At 49.2% G+C, this 23,418-nt stretch overlaps 10 protein-coding genes across 10 annotated transcripts; 6 read left to right on the forward strand and 4 right to left on the reverse strand.

Moving 5' to 3' along the window:
- Positions 1 to 316: 316 nt before the first annotated feature.
- On the forward strand, positions 317 to 2,007 carry FMAN_06254 (uncharacterized protein; the record flags this gene model as incomplete). Its single annotated transcript, XM_041826990.1, has 4 exons — positions 317 to 384; positions 442 to 517; positions 790 to 876; positions 1,147 to 2,007. 4 exons carry the CDS (start codon positions 317 to 319, stop codon positions 2,005 to 2,007), a joined length of 1,092 nt encoding a protein of 363 aa, XP_041677997.1.
- A 583-nt stretch (positions 2,008 to 2,590) lies between these two features.
- FMAN_06253 (uncharacterized protein) lies at positions 2,591 to 5,507 on the forward strand (the record flags this gene model as incomplete). Its single annotated transcript, XM_041826991.1, has 4 exons — positions 2,591 to 2,748; positions 2,802 to 2,912; positions 2,966 to 5,437; positions 5,498 to 5,507. The coding sequence occupies 4 exons, from the start codon at positions 2,591 to 2,593 to the stop codon at positions 5,505 to 5,507; spliced, it is 2,751 nt and encodes a 916-aa protein (XP_041677998.1).
- A 347-nt stretch (positions 5,508 to 5,854) lies between these two features.
- On the reverse strand, positions 5,855 to 7,036 carry FMAN_06252 (putative fusarubin cluster-esterase; the record flags this gene model as incomplete). Its single annotated transcript, XM_041826992.1, has 2 exons — positions 5,855 to 6,733; positions 6,788 to 7,036. 2 exons carry the CDS (start codon positions 7,034 to 7,036, stop codon positions 5,855 to 5,857), a joined length of 1,128 nt encoding a protein of 375 aa, XP_041677999.1.
- An 871-nt stretch (positions 7,037 to 7,907) lies between these two features.
- On the forward strand, positions 7,908 to 8,990 carry FMAN_06251 (uncharacterized protein; the record flags this gene model as incomplete). Its single annotated transcript, XM_041826993.1, has 2 exons — positions 7,908 to 8,152; positions 8,201 to 8,990. 2 exons carry the CDS (start codon positions 7,908 to 7,910, stop codon positions 8,988 to 8,990), a joined length of 1,035 nt encoding a protein of 344 aa, XP_041678000.1.
- Positions 8,991 to 10,923: 1,933 nt separating this feature from the next.
- FMAN_06250 (uncharacterized protein) lies at positions 10,924 to 11,547 on the reverse strand (the record flags this gene model as incomplete). Its single annotated transcript, XM_041826994.1, has 2 exons — positions 10,924 to 11,365; positions 11,492 to 11,547. The coding sequence occupies 2 exons, from the start codon at positions 11,545 to 11,547 to the stop codon at positions 10,924 to 10,926; spliced, it is 498 nt and encodes a 165-aa protein (XP_041678001.1).
- A 1,591-nt stretch (positions 11,548 to 13,138) lies between these two features.
- FMAN_06249 (uncharacterized protein) lies at positions 13,139 to 14,862 on the forward strand (the record flags this gene model as incomplete). Its single annotated transcript, XM_041826995.1, has 3 exons — positions 13,139 to 13,411; positions 13,463 to 13,696; positions 13,753 to 14,862. The coding sequence occupies 3 exons, from the start codon at positions 13,139 to 13,141 to the stop codon at positions 14,860 to 14,862; spliced, it is 1,617 nt and encodes a 538-aa protein (XP_041678002.1).
- A 729-nt stretch (positions 14,863 to 15,591) lies between these two features.
- Positions 15,592 to 17,343, forward strand: FMAN_06248 (putative SIT1-Transporter of the bacterial siderophore ferrioxamine B; the record flags this gene model as incomplete). The annotated part of the gene is made up of 1 exon (XM_041826996.1): positions 15,592 to 17,343. The coding sequence occupies one exon, from the start codon at positions 15,592 to 15,594 to the stop codon at positions 17,341 to 17,343; it is 1,752 nt and encodes a 583-aa protein (XP_041678003.1).
- Positions 17,344 to 17,508: 165 nt separating this feature from the next.
- Positions 17,509 to 20,877, reverse strand: FMAN_06247 (uncharacterized protein; the record flags this gene model as incomplete). Its single annotated transcript, XM_041826997.1, has 5 exons — positions 17,509 to 17,961; positions 18,009 to 18,695; positions 18,742 to 19,759; positions 19,805 to 20,550; positions 20,596 to 20,877. 5 exons carry the CDS (start codon positions 20,875 to 20,877, stop codon positions 17,509 to 17,511), a joined length of 3,186 nt encoding a protein of 1,061 aa, XP_041678004.1.
- An 832-nt stretch (positions 20,878 to 21,709) lies between these two features.
- FMAN_06246 (uncharacterized protein) lies at positions 21,710 to 22,561 on the forward strand (the record flags this gene model as incomplete). The annotated part of the gene is made up of 1 exon (XM_041826999.1): positions 21,710 to 22,561. The coding sequence occupies one exon, from the start codon at positions 21,710 to 21,712 to the stop codon at positions 22,559 to 22,561; it is 852 nt and encodes a 283-aa protein (XP_041678005.1).
- Positions 22,562 to 22,667: 106 nt separating this feature from the next.
- FMAN_06245 (uncharacterized protein) lies at positions 22,668 to 23,276 on the reverse strand (the record flags this gene model as incomplete). The annotated part of the gene is made up of 1 exon (XM_041827000.1): positions 22,668 to 23,276. The coding sequence occupies one exon, from the start codon at positions 23,274 to 23,276 to the stop codon at positions 22,668 to 22,670; it is 609 nt and encodes a 202-aa protein (XP_041678006.1).
- Positions 23,277 to 23,418: the final 142 nt, after the last annotated feature.

Here is a 23,418-nt window from a genome sequence, read left to right on the forward strand (position 1 = left end):
TGCTGTCGGCGCCATAGTCTCATTGGATCAACCTCATAGATCTTTGCGGCGCGTCGGAGAGTTAATTTTCGGTCATTTTTAAGGGCACGAAGTGCGAGAATAACATTAGCTTCACTATTGAATTCAGGCATATTGGGTGGTGAAGAAACAGTTGACGACGTAGACATGTTGTAGGTTGAGGGATTTTTGTAACACTCACGTGTTTGTAACACTCGCTTATCATGGACGTTATATATATATACATATATTTTTTTTTCCTTGCCGTCAGCCTTATAAGGCTATCGAGCTTTTGACTTTATATACGAAGGCTTAAATAATGAGTATCGACTCCGATGACGACAGTGGCTGGCTGGACAATGTCAGTCTCATCACACAACACCACAAGTCAGGAAGGCAAGCAGCCCTGGTGTCATACTGGTACCTATAATCTAATGAGCCTAGGGTCTTCATTGTGCCTCGTGTCGAGCAGGAGGAAGCAAACGACTTCAACGTCGATTTTGAGGAGAAGACCAGGATAGTTCGTAAAGATGTGAACATGATGACGGTTTAAGTTCTATACAAAAAGGGAGAGAGTACCGCACTAATCTCAGAAGATATGATGTCGGAGGTCAAGACCCCTTGGTATTTCCTTTCCATGCAGACTGTTACGAACTTCTTGGAAAGGTCGTCAAACTGCAGAAGATTGACAACGCACCCTTTTACTGAGTTTTAACATCTCATCTTCCAAGGCTCCCCTACGGGCCGCCAAATGTCTTGGACTTTAACTATGGCAAACTGAAAAGATATCAGAGCGATGAGTGGGATACTGCCCTAGGAATGGAGTACGCAGTCGCATCGCCAATTTCCATCGAGAACGTCACTTCCGTTATTGAGGGCGTTTTGAGGAAAGCTAACAAGTCGAACGTACCCGACAATCGATCAACCCATAACGCCCCAACTGGGCCATCTTCTGATCGTGGACGTTCCCGAAACGGTCCGACTGGCCCGTATCAGTCCTACAGAACCGGTCCGTATCACAATCATCAGGGAACAAGCTCGCGATATGAACACAACCAAGCAGCGCTGCACGCAAATCACCGAGGGCCACAAAGAAACCAGTGAAAGAGGCAGAACCGGCAGAATGGACTGAATAGATATTCTGTACAGAGGGATATTTCTGACACGGAGTGGGAAAACAAGTTTGTCACGGAATTTGCCTGGATATGCGAGTTTCTTCCGCCCAAGGAGGAGATCGAGCGGCGTCACATTGATAGGTTCTTGTTTTGCAAGGCCATCTTTGACCTAGGCAGTGGCCGGGGATTCAATACTCCTGACTATCGAGATACGCTGCGGGCCTTGCATAATCGCCGTCGACTCTGGGAATTATGTTCGAAGATCGTAGAGGAGTATCTGCCTCTCTCCCAACAGCGCAGCGCACAAAAGCCTGAGGCAAACTCCTCACCCGAGGCCGCGAGATCCAGGACGACCAGCTCAGTACCTACGAGCACGCCCTCGACAATAGACTTCTTCAGGAAGCCTATAAAAAGTAGCAGACCTTGGCCATGTGAGCCGCATGAGCTGAGGAACAAGTCACAGATCGGAGCATCTTCCATGGAGACTCTGATTCTTGCAGCTCGTGGTAGCGATCTGACTAATGCGACCCGTTTCGGGGTCGACGCTAATATGCAGCGATTCGAGATTCATCTTGAGGAAAATGGGCGAAAATGGAGTCATTGCATTGGTCTCCGCAGCACGGCCATGCAGTACCTCTACTTCGACAAGTCAGCGGCCGTCCCTGACAGAATTACAAGTTGTTATGTGACTATGCAGCAAAATGTCCCCAGTGGTTTACGGTTTATCAGCCAAAGTCAGACGATCACTGCTGGAAAGCCTGAAGAAGATGAAATGGAGTATCCTCCTCAAACGAATTGGGGCGGCTGGATGACTGGCATATTCTGCCAATGGTCAGATCGAGATTCACCTGATGTCAAGTTGGCCTCTTTCGATGTGTACTTTGCGGACGAGTAGCGTCTGCTACAGGGGATATAAAGGATCACGGAGGAGGAGGAGGAACCCTATACTAGCCACCAGGGATTCAGCGACAGGAAAGCCAAACAAATATCTTTTGCATTGCCATAACCATCCTTAGACTAAGAAAAAACCAGGCATTTGTTGTGATTAGATGCTAAGGTAGTTGCTGGGAAATAAAGTTCCTTTAGCTAGGTACTCGAAGTACCCTAGTCCGAACTCATCACTGTACCAAGCATTACACCAATTGTCGTGATCAATCTCTATTTCTCTGCCGTACTTACAATGCTCGACGTTCTGTCTGCCTGATTTAAGACTCGCAAAAGCCTCGGTTGCACCATCTTAACCTCAGCGTCACATTTTCCCCACAACCCTTGATCAAACTCACACGGTTCAATTTGTGGGTCTTATCCCTAGAAGCCATAGCTCAAAGAGGCATAGCGGCGCCCTTGCCACTAGCCATAAACAGTCTCCCTGGCAATTTAACAGCTGTTTGCTGCCCCCCCTGAGAAATTCAGTAAACAATAAATAATACTGACCATCATAACTTCGCACCCTCATCGATATAAGTGTAACGCGAGTCATGAGCGGATATACTGTCTGCTGCGCCTTGTGCTGTGCGACCATACTTAATAAGCATCGGGACCGTGATGTCGGCCATGGCAGAGACTCGGGACGCGATATTGATAGAGCGTGGATGGGGGAATTCATGATCATTGCTCGAGACCCCGAAACACAAGAGTAAGAGTCAGACTTATAGTCCCCTATGATTCCGGTTGATCTAATACCATTAGGACTTTTATAATCGAGAAAGCACGGCATCATCGAGACAACACCTTTGACGTGCACGATGATGAACAAGTTGCTAATTATGGCGAAGCATTTGACTCCCGACTCGTGACAGTGTAAGCATCCCATTACTACCACCGGCGAGCAGATTATTCTGACTTACACTCAGGTACCACTGCGAAGGGCCTCAGGCATTTGCAGCGCCATTTCACGTCGATTGCTACAAGGTGCTAGCAGACGCTTATGAGCCGCGAGATATGGATCTCTCAGCTCTTTATGACACCCTTGAAAGCTACTGTCTACGTGATGACAGCATCATTCGCTGCCAATTGCAGTTCGACTATGACAAGCCAAGACACAATGTGGTCGGTACCGCCCATGATTTCTCGTACGCATCACCAAGCCGCGTTTCTGATCTAACCATATTTGTGGACGAGCTTAAAATAAACTCACGAAGATCTCGCTCAAGTGTTCCGCACATCCTCAATGGCGAAAGGTTGACTCCTACAAAAATCTACAATGATATGCCATGGGCAAAGTACATTTTTTCGGTCAAACAGCACAAGATGACAATTGATATGGCCATATACTACAAGAATCTCGTCGCTCTCGGCAATGGCCGCCTCAGGGAGGGGAACTTCTCACTTCCACTCAGAATGCATCTTCAGAATCGGTGTCGACTGTGGGGTGTATGTTCTCGACTTTTGGAGGAGTGCTCGGCACGCGGCCAGTCGGCGAACAGGACGAAGGCGAAGACCAAGACGAAAAAGCAGGAGCCTTTGATTAAACATACTAAGAAGGCTGACAATATTTTAAGGGGCGCCATCTCGAGTCCCATACCACTGTTGACATTCCCAGCCTACGCCAGCACAGTCTATGACAGAGTCAGCCTCATCGAGGAGATGAAAGATCTCGAGAAAGCCGAGCCTGTGATTAGGGTTTATTGGGATGCCAACAAGCACCTTGCTGGTATTGGGGTTTACGATCCCAGCACAGATACGTTCAAGACCTTAGGGCCAAAGAATTTATTTCACAAGAGCCAAGATGCCCAGATCCCCCAAGATAATTGGCTAGCAGGAATTTTCATCGTGACGAAGGAAGTGCCTCAAGAGATACCCAGGGTCTGGCGACGGGTGATTGTAGGGATCAAGTTTATGTTCCTGTACGACGACTTTATGTCGTTCGGTGAACCTTTGGGAGACATCCGAGTTCTCGTTCCCAAGCCGTGGCATACTGTGGTTGGCATTGGCGCTTCGTGGAATGAGGCAAGAGGAGTGGAAAGCCTGGTTCTTCTGCAGCAAGACCAAGACAAGGTGCCTCACTCTGCCCAATGTCGGGTCGGGATGGAATACCCTGATGACCTAGACGGACTATCAGTGTTAACGATGTTTCGACCCGATCCTAGAATCGCAAACTTCCTCTGGAGAGGCTGGATCCCCCTCCAGCCCGAAGTCTGGCCTACTTACCCAGTGCGACTAGATCCCTTGATGCCAACGCCTGTAGAGACACTGATGCTCACCAAGCCGCTCGGCGATAACTTGGACTACAAATTCATTCTTGGAGTGGATGCTCAGTTTCGCGGGTTTGAAGTGCTATTTGAATACAAGGACAAAACTGATCGGCGATCTATCGGCCTCCCCACTGCCATGCACTACTTCTTCATGGATAGCGATGAGCAGATCACGAAATGCTATATTACTGGGAAGGATAAAGTTGAGGGCATTCGCTTCGTAACGGATAAAACACAGCATTTCATTGTTGGTAGACCTGGACGAGAAGAGAGGGGCCTTGCCAAAGAAGGGTTAAACATGGAGTCTATTGAGGGTTTTCACTGCCGATGGTCTGACGACCGAAACAGCTCCCTGACGTCCCTTGGGGTATTGACGCTCGAGTTTAGCTCTGTGAATTTAGGAGACGAACGCGAAGATAAGGATGTTGACAATATTTTGGGGCGTTACTGGGTCCCCGAACGTCCGCAGACAAAATTCCCAATAGCTGAGGTTGGAAGAGTCTTCGGTGAAACACCAATGATCGAAAGACTGCGCTATCCCGGCCTTGGCGTGCCAGGTCCAAAAGCTGTCGTGACGTGGCTCGACTGCTCAAAACCACTTGAATCCATCGACATTACGATGTGTCATAGCACGACGACAGAGCTGCTCATGATGACCTCCATGATCTTCATGTACGCAGAGGGCCATGAGGCAATGCACTTCGGGCCAATACCCGTAGTATCACCAAAGCACGAGAAAGACGTCAAGAAGCAAGACCGATGCGCTTGTATACATGGCGGTTCTTTTGAACAAGAGATCGAAGATTTACCTCACTATGAACCTGATAAATGGCACGTTTACGGCGGTTACTTGAAGGCTCTTCGTGTATGGGTTAACGACCTGGGCGTCTTGACCGGTCTACAGTTCGTGGCTGATGAATCTGAGAGTCAGCAGTGGGGGTTCTGCCATGGCGAACACGTGGCTGAGTTGGATCTCCAGAGCAAGGAGAGCAAAACAAAAGGGATCAAGTTCTTCCTAGACTCGAATGGGAGAAACGATGTGAGCGAGGATATCGTCGTTGTAGCGGTTCAACTGATCGAGGTACCAAAGAATGGGGATAAAGAACAAAATATCCGGCACAAGAAACCAAGGTATGTTACCTCCTTTAGACAATGATAGTGAGGCCATAAGCTAACCACCACTGGCTATAGATATAGGTGAAAACATCGGTTGTGAGTCCGGCCTACGTAGGAGGTTTATCAGATGGATGGTGGACAGCATGTGCCCTACGGGGCGTGTTGAGTTGGAGGTCTTTGGCATGTAAAAGACCCCAGAATTCTTTGGTAGCATTTTTAGCGATTGTTATTGGGACGTGTTTGGTATGCCATTACAGTTATGATTAATTCTATATATATATAGGTCGTCAGAGACGACTGTGTTTGATCTATTATTCTCTCATCCTTGAACAGCTGCTGAACTCAATAACAGCCGTGGATAACTTCGAAGGTCTTGCACAGCAGGAAAGACCGTTTACCGAGAAGCGACACGAGTTCAAAATGGCAGCCAGATTATGTTGATCGCACCCAGCGCTCAACAAGAGCCTGGATCTGATCACTGTTCTTCTCCATAAACATCATATGTCCATTACCGTGGATGCCAACCTCACCGAGCTCAATGTGCTTGGTCTTGGAGCAGCCAGCCTGCTTGAGGTAGCGAGCAATGCAGTAGTCGTAGGGCATGTGATAGGAAGCCTCAGAAGTGAGGAGGAGGATAGGCTTCTTGGCAAGGTTGACGAGACGGCGAGGGGCAGGCTTCTTGGCTTGGAGGATACACTCGACGAAGTCCTCGCCACGGCTGGGCTGGACCTCTTGCACAAGATCGGTGGACGGGTCTGTGACGGCAGGGCTGTAGACGAGGGGAATGTCAGTCAGACCGTAGGCGCGAGAGGCCTTGGTGCTGAAGACGGCGTCTCGGAAGGGGGGACCAGAGGGCTCAAGAAGGATGAGACCCTTAGTGAGCTTGGGGCGGGCATCAGCGACAAGAATGGGCATCATACCACCTTGACTGTGACCAAGGAGGATAACAGGCTTGCCAATCTTGTCAAGAAGGGCAGCACCGGCAGCCTGGACGGTCTCCTGCTGGTAGGTGGCGTTGTTGATGAACTGGACGTTGGAAGCATAGAAGGCGTCAAAGACAGGGTCTCCTCGCTTGCCGGTACCAGGCCACTGGGTGTGCTTCTCAGCCTGGGGCCAGAGATTGAACTCCTGCACGGCAGTGAAGCGCTGCTCGATGATCTCTGCCGAGTATGTGGAGGGCTTGGTAGCACCAGCGAGGGGCGCCCATGCCGATCGTCCTCGGAAGGTCTGATCGACGATATAAACTTCGTAGCCCTGGTTGATGAACTGGCTCGCCCAACCACGGCCTCCGTCTGGCTTATTTAGGAAATTCTATGTCTGTGTGTCAGCCGCGGCTGTTTCGTATCGTCAATCAAGGGTACTTACGGTTCCTGTTTGGGCCTGTCCGTGGATGAATACGAGAGGCGTGGACTTGTAAGGTCCCTTGGTAGGGACCAGTCTCTCCACGTACATCTGATCGCGGAAGATCTCTCCGCCCGCACCATCATCTACATAACCTCCGCCGACCATGAAGTACGTGCGAATAGCAGGAACTTCACCCTGGCTTCCATAGCTCGCAGCGAGACACTGGGTGAATGTCGCGGTAGCAGCGACTAGGAGGGAGGTGAAACGCATGGTGGGCAGATGAGATGAGAACGATGGATGGATGGATGGGGAAGGAGATGCAGCGCGGATGCAGGAAGAACAAAAAAGAAAAGAACGAAAAGAAACAGTCGCAGATATACTGCATCATGCAGGGGGTTAACACTGCGGAATTGAGGTTGCTCAAGGCCTCCTGGCTAGTGAGCTACACTAGACAGGATCGTCATCCTCATTTTCCATTTCGGATGCGACAGACTGAACTCTAGACTTTTAGGCCCCTGCTAACAAGGTTGCAGCTCGTATCATCCGCATCCCAGGAACCCGCGTGATATCCCTGCCACAAGAAAATGGCGCATGAGGGACGAACGGCCCAATTGCCCGATTGACGGTATCAAGCGATATTCTTCCACGGCGTCAGTTGACATCGCCTAGAATATTGATTGAATAATTTATTAATACTACCGCTCGCAATGTCATTCCGTCTCTAGCGCACAGGAATAGTTTACTTCTCCCCGTTGAAGGAAAACGGCCCGTTCTAGCGCTCGTACCCAAAATGAAAGACACGACCTAACGCCACGGGAAACCAAGCTAGGCACTAAAACTGACAAGTCCAGAAGCATATCGTCAGTAAACTCACACAGAAAACAAGCGTAATTAACGGGGAACGTCCCGCTGGGATTCAAGTGGCGGAAAGCTGAAAAGAAGCAAAGCAGGTAGCAGGAAGCGTTTCATCAAAGAACAATCTACAGTAACAATAAAAAGATATGTGATCTGCGCCCATCCCCCGCCGCGAAGATCTCCCTTGTTTTTTTCTTTCCTTTTCCTCTTCGCAGTGTAACTCGACACGATGGAGGATCCTACGCTGTTTATTCACTGGTTCTTCAGCTGCTTGTCGCTCCTCATCATGGGGGTGCGGCTGATATGGAGAAAGGTCGCCAAGCAGAAGTTTGTGCTCGGCGATTACCTCACAATGGGCGCTATTTTGTGCTGTGCTGTGAGACTGGCGCTCATTCATGTCGTTCTCACTTGGGGAACGAATAACATTAAACCGAGTCTTCGGGAGAAGATGGTTTTTACAGATGAGATTATTTATCGACGGGAGATTGGGAGTAAATTCGCCATTACCAATCGAGTCTTTTACAATTCATTGTTAGTGTTCCTTTACTGACTCGAGGCGAGTCATGCTGACGTTTTTAGCCTTTGGTTACAGAAGCTCGTGCTTCTCGATGTCTACCGACGATTGCTCCTCAACTTGCGATATCAGAAGACTATTATGTATTCATTTCTTCTCGTTTTCTTCGGTACTTATGTCGCTGTCCAAGTCACGACTTTCAGCGAGTGCGTGCCATTTCATTTGTATTGGCAGGTCGTTCCGGATCCTGGATCATGCTCCAAGGCCCAACTGCAACTCATCGTCGTTGGAGTTCTCAACATTGTCACCGACGTGATGCTTCTCGCCGTCCCTATTCCGTTGTTCTTTTCGCTCAAGACATCCTGGAAGCGTAAACTCAAACTTTACGTACTCTTCACTCTCGGTATCTTCATCGTCGCTATTACTGTCATCCGATTGCCGATCAACGCCATGAACAAAGACAGCCAAGTCAATCGCACGACATGGGCCAGCACCGAGCTTCTCACGGCGACAATCGTCGTCAACGCACCGACTCTGTATGGATTCTGGAATAAGAAGAAACAGGGCACTGGATATGTCTATTCTCACTCGCAATCCAACGGGACTGGGATGCGGAGCAGGAAAAATACAAGAGTAACTGATACACTTGGAGACGATCCTACGACCGAAACATTCGCTCTCGGTACAGTCCGTCACAGTCGCCAGCCTTCTGAGGGTATTTTACGGACTCAAGAGATTACTGTCACAGAATACATCGACTCTCGGAAGAATTCCAAGGGCACGGGTTCACGGACGGACGAGACGGAGGTTGCGTCGAATTCAAGTCAACTGAGTATCTTGCGGGATCAAAAATAGTCTAGTATCTGCGTTGTAATAATATGTTCTGTTATCTTCCTCCACAAGAAAGTATTTTCCGAGTCAAAGCCAAGCTCTGTCGCTGGCGATCAATGGCGCGCATCCAATTTCCATTCGGACCCCGTTGACCCGATCGAAGGATCAACCCCCCAATTCCAGTGACAGGGATCGACAAAGCCAAGAGTAGTTCACCTTCCAGAAAATGAGCCTGATCAGCGCTCACCAACGAACCGGTTCGCCTAACGTTGCTTCGTCAGCGGACCCGTCGGAAAAGGTAGCGGAAATTTGTGTGTGCCATTTCATTTTCCCCTGTGAAATGCATCCGTACGCCGGCTCCAATCCTGTGACAATTCATCCCAATTCGATTGGCGAGGTTGCATTTTGCGTCTGCCCACTTCCCGCCTTCAATGCTACTGTGCGAGTGCGAGTGACCCGAAAACGGTCGTCAAATCGCATGGTCTTTGCTTTGCTTGTCAATTGTTTATGTCCTGAACTCTAAATCGCACGAGGGCAGCTTTTGCGTTGGAAATACCGAGTACCTGGATAGCAACCCTGGATTTCTGTCGCTGGGAGGCACAGAACAGTGAGGCGAACCCAGAATTTCGGGAGCCAGGGATTTGTTATCAAGGATCAGTCACGATGCATGCAGGTCCATGGACGCCACCCAAATACAGCTCGTTTCCCGTACCGTGTCCCCGGGATTACGTACTCCAGGCATCTGCCGTGCTGCTGTCACCTGCTGTCACCCCTTTGGAAACCCTTGAGTCCCTGTTGATAACGCAGAGATTATGATGAAATCGTTCGATGTTCTAAGCAATAACCTTACGCCGGACGCTACACTCAATCAAGCGGAAGCGTTTTCAGCCCAACGCCGCCATGTGGACCTGCACTGCCGGGATTCGTCCTTGGACCACTGACGGGTCTGACCCCTTTGCAATTTGGGTTTAACTCGCCTGTAGGGTTTCTTTCGCTGTTGTAGCCGGAGCGGATTCAGGCCCGCTGGCAGGCGAAGCTCGCCTAAGATGTTCTGGAATCAAAAAAAAAGCAACATTATCGGGGGTGCCAAGTTTCTTACATATCACATTATCTATTCTCAAATTTGAAGTTGTCGTGGGTTTCGATCTGTCCTCAGGGACTGCAATGCCGGTCCGCCGTGCCAGCATACTTTACTGTGCCTCGGTATGTGATCCATTGCCAGTGCAGATCGGGGGCTTGATCTAGTCACCTAAATCGTTTATACTCTCGGCGTGGGGAGTGACGCATGCCGGTAAATCTTATTGCTATGCCGCCAAACTGCTCCCAGCAAAGCCAGCGCGCGTAACTCGGATACTGGGGCCACAGCCTTCGGGGACCTCGCCTTTTCGCCGTACCGTAGGCTTGCCTGACGCCACGCCGTCGTTAGTGACTTTCGGCACATATACGAAATATACGAACATGCAGCTAGTCGATATCAACGGTCATATCTGGTACACTCCAGGGGTTTTGTGTTATCTACACGACGGAGGGGCTACGGTGGTGTCACATAGGAGAAAGCGTGGCATTTCTTACCCTGCAGTATCGAGTCAGTAGAAAAGAGGACAACGAAATCGCAGGCAGTAGATGAGATTCCAGTCACAAGTCAAACATCTAGAATAATATCTAGTGAAGGTAGATCTACAGTTGGGCTAGTTTGCTCCAGAGCGGTAAAGCAACCTATATCTTGCTGATGCTCTAACCCCCAAGACATTCCAATGGTATGTTTGGGCAGTTTTAACAACAGGGCTGTATAATGTCTGCACCCACGACGCAGCATAATCTTTCAGATTAAAAACTCTTGTACAAAGTTACAAGGCAATCCGTATCTTGTAACCTTTACAAGTCTCTCCCATTACTTCCCGTGAAGCCGTATTACTTATCCCTATCAAGGCCACTTTATCCTAAAACGATCTCAGACCTAAGAGTTCGAGCTACTGCCACTAGAAATACCTGCCGAAGCTGCTGGAACCAAGGGAACTACTGGTACTGCTGGCGCTGCTCTTTTCCTTTTCCGCCTCTTTACTACCAGCCAAACCGCTAGCACAGCTGAGACTATCCCTGCCACGGCCGCAGGTAGACCGACACCAAGTCCTATCTTGTTCTCTAACGACATGACCCCAGACTTTCCCTCCGAAGTTTCGGTGACAGATGGTGTCTCTTCGGTGGATGTACTAGTCGAGGTTATTGCCAGCGTGGTTGATGAAGAACCTCTATCAGTGGAGATAGTGTCTGATGCTGTCAGGATAGGTCGATTGAATATGATCACTTCTGCAGTGGGTTGAACATCTGTACACCAAACGAGTGAAGCGGAGATGTCGTAAAATTTCCAGGTTTGGCAGTATGGATTTCCGGCATCAGTACTATACGCCGTTAGCTATAATGTCGAAAGAGCTCTTTGTATAGGCTTTTTACCAGCAACTCGTCCCCGCACTGAGGCTTTCTTCACTGCATTGGCCTTCGCTAACCGCGGTATAGTCTAAACATACCTATACGACAGTACACGGCTCACTCCAACAACAGCCAACAGCGGAATATGGCTCATCGTATAGACATGTGCCTTCTCCGGGACACGTCCACGGGATTTCTGATTGTTTTATGTGAATAGCATATCGATGGAAGGTGAAAGGAGGAGTTACCTGAGCTCGTGTCTATAAAACCGCAGGTATTGGTCTGTTCACTTTGGTCTGAGACGGCCAAAGCCGCTGGCGACGTGATAGTCAAAAATTTCGAGTAAGTTGTATCTGGCTTTATTTCTGTCATTTGGATATGCTATCGTTGTCGGTAGATCAGGACAGGCAAAGTTAGCTGTTATAAGGATAGGGCTGAGAATGCACTGCCTCCACCTGTCTCACATCAATCCCCAGCCTGCTTTTCAGCTGCCTCAAACTGCTTAGCGAACACTCATAAGACACTGAATTTCTATGGCCTCTGGGTCTTCTGAGTGGCAGGCTGTTAGATTCGCTGCTAAGGTTGCAGGCTTGCTGCTTTGGCATTTTTGACGTGTCGACCTTGGCATTCCTGCGCAGCGTTACACTTACCTCTGAGCTTCATTTGAAGTCACTTGAACAACAACACGGAACATGAGATTATTTTTGGATGGCTGGAGTCGTAACATTTGGTAACTTGTCGAACATTCTCGCATCCATCAGTGTCATCAGGCAGCCGTTTCTTTGATAACACTCTTGGTTCTGATGACTAAGGTCTCGTGACGCTTCAGATATTAAGCTTCTATCTATTACGATGAGGCTAGCAATTCCGCTTACTGCTCACAGTGTGCAGTTTAGACACCATGTGGTAGTAAGCAAAAAGTAGAACTACCCAGGTCAAGCTCAGATGTCTTTCTTGTCCACACAATGGACCTTTTGAGCAAATACATATGTCCCGGTATTTCATACTAACGGCTCAATCGATATGGGCTAATATGCTACCAAACAGGGCAGCTTTCTCTGTGAAGCAGTTAATACGTGAATATCCGATTTTTGTTGCGAGATAAATATTTGCACAAAATATTTATCTATTCAGTATTCCAGTCGTGGAATACAAGTCATTGGTATGGCCCTTCCAGAATCCGGGGCGTCCAGATTGCTTGCTTGATGCTACCATGAGCCAACTATGACAGGCGCTCTTCACGTCAATCTCTCCATTTTCCAAGTTGTGAGACAAACCTGAATTGGCACACCTCGGTTACTGACTCCACGGCTCATTTCCATTCCCCTCGAAATCGTGGATCATGAGCCCGAACAGCCCAATAAAAGATAGATCGTTTGACGATTTTCGGGCCGAACATCGGGGTTGCTGGCAAGTGAAGCTAGCTAATTTGATATCTCCCGTACATTCCAGTTCGGCCCGAACGCTGTCTCGCTGCCACCAAAAGCAGATTTGCTGGGCCAGACCGCGGGGTAAAACCCCGGAGTGCTAATTAGAGTTTCACGGGGCCCCAGACTATCGTGAGACCCCCTGTGAGACCCCAATCAGGTCTTTGTGTTAAATTGCGATGCATCCTCCTATTGTCTTGCTGATTATTCGTTTCAGCATCTCCTGTCGAGGATGATTTAGCTTCTGCAGACATCCCGTCTATCAGATCTCCAATCAAGCGTATCTCTTACCCTTTACTTTCTTCATCGTGCACCATCATGGAAAAAGACGATAACCACGGCAAGGCCATGAATGTGGAGGACGCTGTAGGCAACAGTGCCGGTGTCCTTCTATACGACGATCATGGAAATGTACGAAACCTGCCAGTCCCATCATGCGACCCGAACGATCCTCTCAACTTTGGGATCTGGCGACAGCGCCTCGTTCTCTTGGCGGTCTGCATGTATGGCATCGCTGGATTCGGTGTCATCCAGTCAACGCCGCTCTTCTTTGGAAACCTCATTGCTGAATATATGAAGGAAACGCGAGGTGTAGGTCTGAAGGCTACAAACTCTTGGCTATCACTGACTAATGAACTCCAGACATTCCATCCCGACCGTATTGCAGACCTTGCTAGTTATCCTTCTCTCTGCATGGGCCTGGGAAACTTCTTTTTTGTTCCATTGTCCATGGCACTCGGTCGTCGCTTCGCCTTCATCTTGAGTAATATTATCTTTGTGGCATCGATCATCTGGGCTGCCAAGTCGCAGTCTTTTGAGTCTCACCTTGGAGCACGTTGCTTGCAGGGTCTCACTGCAGGTATTTCGGACTGTCTGGTATGCTTGCTTCTTCTGCTGTCCTGTGAAAACTATCTAATACTAACAACCCGCAGCTACCAATTATCGTCCTCGACATGTCATTCCTCTATAAGCGAAGCGCAAGACTCATTGCCTACTGGGCTTTGACCGCCATCGGATCGTCTATACTTTTGGTCCCTATCCCCTTCATCGTCGAGAACGCAGGCGGCAATTGGAGACTCAACTATTGGTTCTGGTTAGCCTTTGCAGTATTTGCCATGATCCTCATCATCTTCTGCGTCCCCGAGACGCTCTTCAATCGTCGTGCTGCAGAGCTTAGTGGAAGAATCCATGCGACGGATGCGTATGGTACTCACCGAACCTTTGCGTCGCCTCAAGCTGCTCGCGACGCTGGCTTTGACATTGACGATGCTCAGTCAGAGAATCCCACAGAGCTCTCGTATAAGCGTCAATTTGCGCTTTTTACAGTTCAGCCGTCGCCTGTTGCCCGGTTCCTCGGCGCATACAAAGATATGTTCCTCTGCATTCTTATCCCAGGGACGCTTTGGGTTCTTCTCTTCAACAGTATGGTGTTCGGTGGTCTTGTTGTCCTCAGTTTGACCTACGCACAACGCCTTGAAATGCCACCCTGGAATTTCTCACCCGAAACAGTTGGAACGGTCCAGGTTGGGGCAGCTATCGGGGCACTTTTTGGTCTAGGATATGGAGAACTAGCAGAGCCCATTAGTCGCTATTTGACCAAAAGGAATGGCGGCGTTCGAGAGCCTGAGCATGTCTTGCCGAACTTTATTCTTCCAGCGATTTTCTGCTTTCTGGGCATGATCATCTACGGCGTCGTGGCTGCGGATCCAACGCAGTACAGCTGGGTAGGCATGCATGCAGCTTTCGCCCTGTTCTATTTTGGCTTCTGCGCTATCTCGGCTGTGACTGGAGTTTGGTTGGGAGAGTTGTTGCCGCATATGTCGGGACCTGCGATCGTGCTCACTTGCGGAGGAAGAAATGCGATTTCTTTTGGATACAGTCATTCGTTCAATTCTTGGATCAGCGCGATGGGTATCAGAGATACTTACATCTTGTTTGGAGGCATCCTTTTTGCATTGGGGTCTCTTGCTGTTCCCTTGTACTTCTTTAACGGGAGGATTCGTCGGGTCATGGAGAAGATGCCGTTTATTGGTACTTGTTGAGGTTCTCCGAGGTTGCCGGAGGTCTCAGTGAGACATAAATAGCCATTCCATCTTTGAGGTGTGACGGATCGTTATTTGAGTTACGGATAAACAAATTTGGTCAGGTTTTGCACACCTTATATCAGTTGGGTCAGTATTAAAGAATTCAATCACGAGAAACAGAAAGCTGCGTACATAGACCTGATTTATCGTCACTAGCCCTGATTAAGCTCTGCATTTGTACTGTTACCGTTACCTCGGTGCCTGGATTGAGTTTTGCCCTGCATGATCTGATAAGCTCAATCCAACCTGAAGCTGATTTGGGTAGCATTGACCAAATCTGACAGAGGACGAGGCAGATCATCAGCAGCGCGACAATCCACAGACTGGTGATACCTGGCAATAGTTGAGCCAGATTCGTATGCGATATTTATATCCACACATTTTACAATCCTCGGTTGGCGATATACTCTCCTGGTGACCTTGGGCCTCAGGCATCGAATTCGTGATAATGGCGTCAAGTCCCCACTTAGACCACGGTTAGATCCGCCGCTATTGGACATGAAATCTTATCAGATGGCTTTGTCATGCGTTGTCACAAGGTCAAGTCACCCCCATGCACTCGTAATCAAATCAGATGACTCTTTTCCCTCTGCCCCTTGTCTTTGCTGCCTGAACCTGCAGCCTTTTTTTTGTTTCATCTCGTCAAAAATTCCTCACTCTCTTCTCCTTCTCATCAACAAACCGAACATGTCCTCAGACACAGCGCCGCTTCTGGGCGCTCCAGAACCAGGCTCGAGTGACTTGTCACAAAATGCCGCGAGGCCTGCGAATCCTAAGAGGCTTTCGGCGGGCGTGGCGCGCATGGCTGTTGTCTCGAAAAATCTCACCCGCGCACATCGTATCTGGCTCTTTACGGGTATTTTCCTTGTCGGGTATGCGTACGGCTTAGAGAGTCAGGTTCGTTTGGCGTATCAGTCTTATGCAACGTCGAGTTTTGATCTGCATTCGTATCTCTCCACGATTAATGTCTTGCGCAATGTTATCGCGGTGGCGGTTCAACCTACGGCGGCCAAGGTTGCAGATGTCTTCGGCAGGTTCGAAGTCATCGCCATTTCAACAGTTCTCTATACCCTCGGAATCGCGATCGAGTCAACGGCGCCGTCAGTGGAGGTCTTTTGCACGGGATCAGTTATTTACCAAACCGGATATACATGCATAGTTCTGCTTTTGGAAGTCCTCATTGCCGACTTTTCATCCATGCGAGCGCGTGTCTTTTTCAGCTATCTCCCAGCCATTCCGTTCCTCATCAACACCTGGATCAGCGGAAACATCACTTCTGCAGTACTGAGCACGACCACTTGGAGATGGGGTCTTGGAATGTGGGCCATCATCTACCCCATTGCCTCACTGCCTCTTCTATCTTGCCTTTACTTCCTTGAGAGGAAAACCTGGGAATCTGAAAGCGGAAAGGAGAGCGATGAGATTGTTTTGGTTTCCCTCAAGACCAAGAAAGGCAGAGCGGATCTCTTTCACCAACTCGATATCATCGGCCTAGTCCTGCTTGTTCTCGCCTTCTCGCTCATTCTAGCCCCTTTAACCGTTGCTGGTGGAACCGCTAGCCACTGGCGTAGTTGGTACATCATTCTCCCCTTGGTCCTTGGTTTCTGCTTCATGATCGCTTTCATCACCTGGGAACAACGCGGTGCTCGTCATCCTCTCATCCCATTCCATCTTCTTCGCGATAGGGGCGTCTGGTCGGCCTTGGCAGTTCGCAGTCTTCTCAACCTAGCATGGTGCACACAAGGAAATTATCTCTACACGATTCTCATTGTTGCCTTTGACTTTTCTATCGAGAACGCAACTCGCATCATTTCGTTCTTCTCATTCTTTGGAGTAATAACGGGAGTTCTAGCTGGTCTAGTCATTTTTAAGATTCGTCGGCTCAAGTTCATCATTGTCGGAGGCACACTTCTTTTCATGGTCGCATTCGGTGTTTTGATCTTATACCCTGGTGGGGCTTCGACATCGTCTCAAGACGGAATCATTGCCGCACAGATTCTCCTCGGAGTGGCAGGTGGRTTTTTCGCTTATCCGACTCAAGCATCTATCCAAGCCTCGGCAACCCGAGAGCACGTGGCCATTCTCACAGGTCTTTACCTCTCATTCTACAATGTCGGAAGTGCCCTAGGTACATGTCTTTCAGGAGCTATCTGGACCCAAACTCTTTACAAAGCTCTGAAGCATAACCTAGATTTCCAACCAGACGAAACCCTTGCCAAGAGAATTTACAACTCGCCTTTTGCCGTCATACCGGATTATCCAGTCGGAACCGCGATTCGAGAAGCGATTATCAACAGCTACAGTTCTGTACAGAGACTTCTCTGTATCGCAGGAATTTGCGTTTGCATACCCATGATCATATTTGCACTTGCCCTCAGGAACCCGAGACTATCGGAGCAGCAGGTTCAGACGGAGGATGAGGAGAACCACGAGGACTGAAGGGTTCAACTCTTGAAAGGACCAACTTTGATAGAGTGGGATGCATGCACTTTACAGCGACGGATCGAATCACTCACGCACTTGCATTTTAGAATTTAGAAACAGCACTTTTAGAAACATGAACTTGCATAGTATTTAACGATCATATGAACTTTAACGCTGAACTCAAACCTTCTCTCCCCAACGTGCCTGCAAGCGTCCGAGCACCATCTTAATATACTCCACATCCGTTACGTCCGGCACATTCCTCAACGTCTCACTGTCCTCCCTTGACTTATCTGTAAGATAATCCAGGGGTCCCTTCTCCGCTGATGAAGCAGCTTTGTTGCCGTACTTGCCCTCGAACCAATCTAGTAGCTTGATAGGAGGGTTCTTGGCAGGATCGCGCTCTGAGTTGCGAAGACGGTCCATCCATTGGTCGGTAGCTAGGGTCTCAAACTTGAAGCCGGCTTTTGTCATGGAGGGAAGCATGTCGTTCGCCCAGTGGAAGCGCACTGGGTTGAGGATGTGATAGACTAGATCGGGGTCGGAAGAGCGGTCCGTAGGTGATGATGCACCGAGGTTGGCGAGGTCGAGGATTGTTGAAGCAGCGAGATCAACAGGTAACCATGTCATTTCCTGCCTATATCAGTATTCATGTTCAACTCAAAATTCTGGAGACGTACCTCGTTCAACGCTGGCAGAGCACCAAGCGTAACTGCCGTCTGAATCATCAAAGGAATTCCCTCAGTAGTATTCCACTCCCCAACCTTGGTATCACCAACCAACTGTCCCAATCTCAGAACTCTCGCCACGGCACCAGCACTCTTACAAGCATTACCGGTAATATGCTCAGCAACATACTTTGACCTCGCATAGCCAGTGTGCTGAGCATGTGCAGGCGAAGGAACCTGCGCTTCAAGAACCTTTCCGGGGCGCGGTGATCCTCCTGCCGATGAAACAGAAGAGCAGAAGAAGAATCGTGCGGGCTTAGGTGTTTGCACGGAGAGGCTTAGTTGGATGAGATTGTGTACAGCTTTGATGTGTTGGTCTTCGAAGGATTGCACGGAGATGTTGAAGTTGACGGCCCATGCGCTGTGAATTATGGTTGTGAGCTTGGTGCGGAGCTCGGAGATGTATGATTCGCTGAGGCCAGTGTCCGGACGACTGAGATCGCAGGGGAGAGCGAGGACTTTGCTTCGTTGCTCTTCGTCGAGGGATAGACCGCGAGCTTGGAGGGAACTGTAGAGTCTTTCGGTGGCGGCGGTATCGCTTGCTGCTCGGACTAAAGCCCATACGGCTCCAACGTTGGGCCGAGCTGTCAGCTGGGCAAGTGCGTGCGCACCAAGAGCACCGGTGACACCAGTGAGTAGCTAGTTCATTAGTATCAATGCATTAGAGTGTAGATGTTGAACTTACCACGAGCTCCTTCTCAGGTTGAGGCGCAGATCCAGGTACATGGCGTTCAAAGGTAGAGTACTTCTCAATCAGCCCTTCCATGATCTTCAGCTGATCCTGCGTCTCGTCACTCGCACCACTTCTCAACCTCTCAATCTGGCGGGCAAGTAACTTGACATTGCCAGTCTCGTACAACACATTCTGCCCCAGCTCCGATTGTCTACCGCCAAGGTCGATCTCTCGCTTGATGAGACTCCACATCTGAATACACTGAAGACTATCAACGCCCGAGGCAAAGAAATCTGCTTCAGATGATTCAAGATTCGCGCCACACTTGCTCTTCAGTTGTTGTAGAAGGTAATCTTCCAGTTCTAAACCCTCGAGTGTGAGCGAGCCGGCTTCATCGCCTTGGCCCTCGTATCTGTTGTAAGCAGCCTCAATTTCCTTCTCAAACTGGCGGTATGTAGGGACTCTGATAAAGGTACCCTTATCCGTGCGCGGGTAAGCTGAATCTGCTGGTACGATAACGACTAGCTCCTTTGGAATTCGTGAGAATGACTCTGCTCGTGAGTTGGCGTCTTCAACGGATGGCCAGATAGCATCGAGGAACTCAGCGTCTGGCATATCGGCTACCCGATCAGCCTTGACGATCAAGATACCAGGATATGTCCTCCCGTCGCCAAAGACTATAGCTTCCTTGACAATCTCTTCTTGTCGGATACGACCCTCAATGGGGATGGGAAGAACCTTTTCGCCATTGATGAGAGTGAAGCGATCATCTAAGCGGCAGGCAAATTTCCAGAGATTAGGCCTTGTGGGATGTTGTGTGAAGAGATCTCGAGTGCGGAAAGATCCTGGTGGGTTATCTGAGTTGGTAGTGCTCTTTGACGGGAGACCATCTAAAGCTACACATTCGAACAGGCCAGGGGCGACTTCATCGAAGATGGTGTAGGGCTCTGCTGGGGGGAGAACACGGATGTAGTTCCATGCCTTGTCACCTTCAGGACGAGCTGAGGTCGCGAGTCTTCCAGTTTCGGTGCTACAATGTGTTAGACGGTTCCTGAATGAGACGAATGATACTCACGCTCCGTAGTTGCCGCAGAGATTAACGCCTCTCTCAACAAGCCGATCACCAAGATCATCGGGACACCCACTTCCCGCATAAAGCACAAGCTTCATATCAGCCAGCATCTGAATGCCCTCGTCACTCTCAGCAAGCAGCTTGATGACATAAGGAACACAATGGAAGATCTCAGGCTTTGTAGCCTTAAGCTGCGCCATGACCGTCTCCCTAGTCAAAGGCAATCCGTAGTTTGTGAAGTAAATCGGTTTGCCGGAGTAGATCGATCGGAATACCTCGTAAAATCCATGGCTGTGAAAGAATGGCGATGTGAGAAACGCGCGCATGTTCATGTGGACTGCAAAAGCTCCGATGCAGCTTGAGTTGGTGAGATAGATCGGCTTGGGGAGACCTGTTGAGCCGGAAGAGTGGATAATGACAGCGACTTTGCGAGATTCCACTTCTGGGCTATAATCTCTGACGAATCTCGGCGCATTGTGATGGAAGATATCTGCGCTTTGCAGAAGAGGAAGAATCTCAAGCTGGCGATTTTGCTGGACTTCCTTGAGGACGGGGTGAAAAGGTGGTGTTGTTAGGATGACATTGCAGTCCGCCAGAGTGAGAAGCTGGGTAATGGCTGGGCTTGCAAGTCTTGTTGAGATGAGAAATGAAGAGTATCCTAATCTGTTGAGAGCAATGATTTGTATCACAACATGAATGCCTGATTGGCCCAGCATGCCAACAACTGGTGCTTTTTCAAGCGTTGGATCCTATGCAGTTAGTTTCATCCTCGTATTGTCATGGGCTTTACTCACCACGGGCTCGAGACCCAGGCTCTGTAGTCTCGCAACAGCTGCATCAGCATATCTATCGATGTCCACTGCACTATGCTCCTTGAAATCATCAACACCCGTCTCTGGCGCACCCATCAAGATCGTATCTCCCAGCTCCACCGCGCGACGCTTAATCATCTCATCCAAGGTGAACAGCTTCGCCTGTGAAGGCTGCACCGCAGGCTTGTGAGCCTCAACAGCATTGGAATCGTGTCTGATAGTCATGGTTTCGACGATGTTTGCATGCTCAACTGGTTCTGTCATGTCGAATCATTGACTAAAAGCTATATAATATAGAAGAGAGAACGGATATCCGGATCTCCACATTCGTCAATGGCATTGGGCCAAGAGACAGAAAAGAGAAATCCCCTCATTGACGGATAAATGCCCCGCCAAATTATAGCCCGGAAACGAGAACCGCCACTGCGGGGAGCCCTGTGAGATTCAATGCCAAGATATCCGATCTGGCATTTTCCGTCAGATTGACCTTGGTTTGAGGCTTCGGTACGGCTGCAGCTATTTTCTCTCCGCGATGCTGCACGACATACATCAAAGCGATTCGAGATCGGCAAATGCCAAACAATCACGGCTTTGTTGTGGCTGGCTAAGTAGAATGCTGTGGGACTGCGCTTATCCGAGCTATGTCTGAGAGGTAACTTTGAGTGACTTGATCGGTAGATCAAGATCGTAGCAAAACACATAGAGATACCCGTTCTCATTTATTATCGGTCTAATATACAGAGCCTCAACATATTTCACGCCTGTAGAGTCCGTTTATACATATAGGACATTACTTTCGAGTCTCCGTTCTTGACTCCTTCGCGGTGTAGGTTAACCAAGCAAGAATGTCGAATCAGAAAGTGGACTTGACTTGGTTGCGGAGCTAAAGTAATGACGACGTTACAGCTACACAAGTTACGTATATAATAAACGATTTGTCTAGATGTTTTATTTTAATTGAAAAGGCCTTTGTCTGTAGCTGGAATTGTCATTTCCTCGGTTGTCTTTTGCTCCAGATCAAAGGTTGTAGCTGATCATCAGCCTTCTCCACTGAATGATTACAGACCTGCAATTTCCCCTCAGCATCATCCTCACAATGAGTACCAAAGCCAACGCGACTGGAAGCCAAAGTGAGCCGTTTGGCGCAGTCTATATAGTTGAGCCAATTGAATCGCACACTCACACAGCAATTCTCCTCCACGGCAGGGGAAGCAACGGTGAGGAGTTTGCCCAAGAGCTCTTCGAAGAGACTTTATTATCGGACCAATCCAGCCTCGCGCAGCAACTACCCAGTTGGCGATGGGTGTTTCCTTCTTCGCGCGAGTTATGGAGCACGGCTTTCCAAGAAGACATGCCCGCGTGGTTTGAGGCGCATTCTTTGACAGACATCACGGCTCGGCAAGACCTTCAGATTCCAGGTATCAAGGAATCAGTCAGCTACATCAAGACGATTCTAGACCAGGAAAGTCAAAATCTTGGTGGAGATATGTCAAAGATTGTTCTAGGTGGGATCAGTCAGGGCGCTGCAGTGGGAATGTGGACACTGCTTTGCCGGGACACTATCGAAAGACCAATCGGCGCATTCTTCGCTACGAATACTTGGCTTCCCTTTGCTCCCAGCATCGAGCAATATCTGTCAAATGAACCAACGTCACCTATGGATACAGGAACTGAGTTTGTCGCTGAGATGTTGGCTCAGTCAAATGTCTCACTTCCTCAAGCTCAAGAAAGGCTCCCGTCAACGAATGTTTTTCTTGGCCATGGAACCGACGATGCGTATGTTGATGTCGAATTGGGAAGAAAGGCGCGAGACATCATTCTCCAAGCTGGGTTTACGGTTGAGTGGAGGGAATATCAGGGAGCAGAATTAGAGGGACATTGGTTCAAAGCACCGGAAGAAGTTGACGATATTCTCAACTTTCTGGTGACGCACGTGGAGAAACCGTAAAAAACAGATTCATACATTGATTTGAGATGATAAATATCGCTATTATCTTCATATCATTACATTAAAGGACTTAGGTCTAGTATTTGCAAAGCTTCAGCCCCGTCTCCTAACTTGGGATAGGCGGCTGAGGCGCCTCGTCACGAACACAAGCAAAGCAGCCCTGTTCATAGTACGCCGACCCTCCATTCTGTCCCTCGCCGAAAGGAATATCCTTCTCATATCCCTTAAACTTGAAGCAGATGTTGTATGTCGGTGCACCGACCCCGGGTACATAATCTTCCGCATAAAAAGAAACACAGCCCGGGGTATCGCCACAGTACTTGGCGCATCCGGTGAGGCCAGTCGTTGACAGTTGAGATCCGAGGTAGAGGGGCGAGGATTGAGAAGTTCCTCTGATGACTGCTTTCCCGCAGACTTTACCGCTGGGAGGCGGGACGATTTGGGTGTAGCTTGGGCATGGGGCGCTGGAAGTAGTGGTAGCGGCTTCGGAGGTTGTTTCGATGGTAGATGCCTCTGTTGTCGTCTCAATTGTCGAAGCGATCGCGGTTGTGAGACCATCCGTGGTCGACTGTAGGGCTTCGGAGGTAGACGCGGTCTCCAGAGCGGACGAGGCGACCGTTGTAAGATCGGTGGATCTGGGCTTGCATGCGCCAGCCGAGACAGCCACAGGGGCAAGGGCCAAACATGACAATGCGATTGTTCGAAGTGGGATCATTTTGAGACACAAAAAAGCCACAGAGGATAAACTATTGAAAAGAAGGAGAGACAAGTTTCTTTTGCGAGTTCCCCAGCAGATAAGAGACATAAGATGGGAAATTGCAATCTGCATCTTGAAGCTTGGCTTAACTCATTTTAGT

The sequence above is a fragment of the Fusarium mangiferae genome (assembly GCF_900044065.1).
Source record: "Fusarium mangiferae strain MRC7560 genome assembly, contig: FMAN_scaffold002, whole genome shotgun sequence".
NCBI lineage: Eukaryota > Fungi > Ascomycota > Sordariomycetes > Hypocreales > Nectriaceae > Fusarium > Fusarium mangiferae.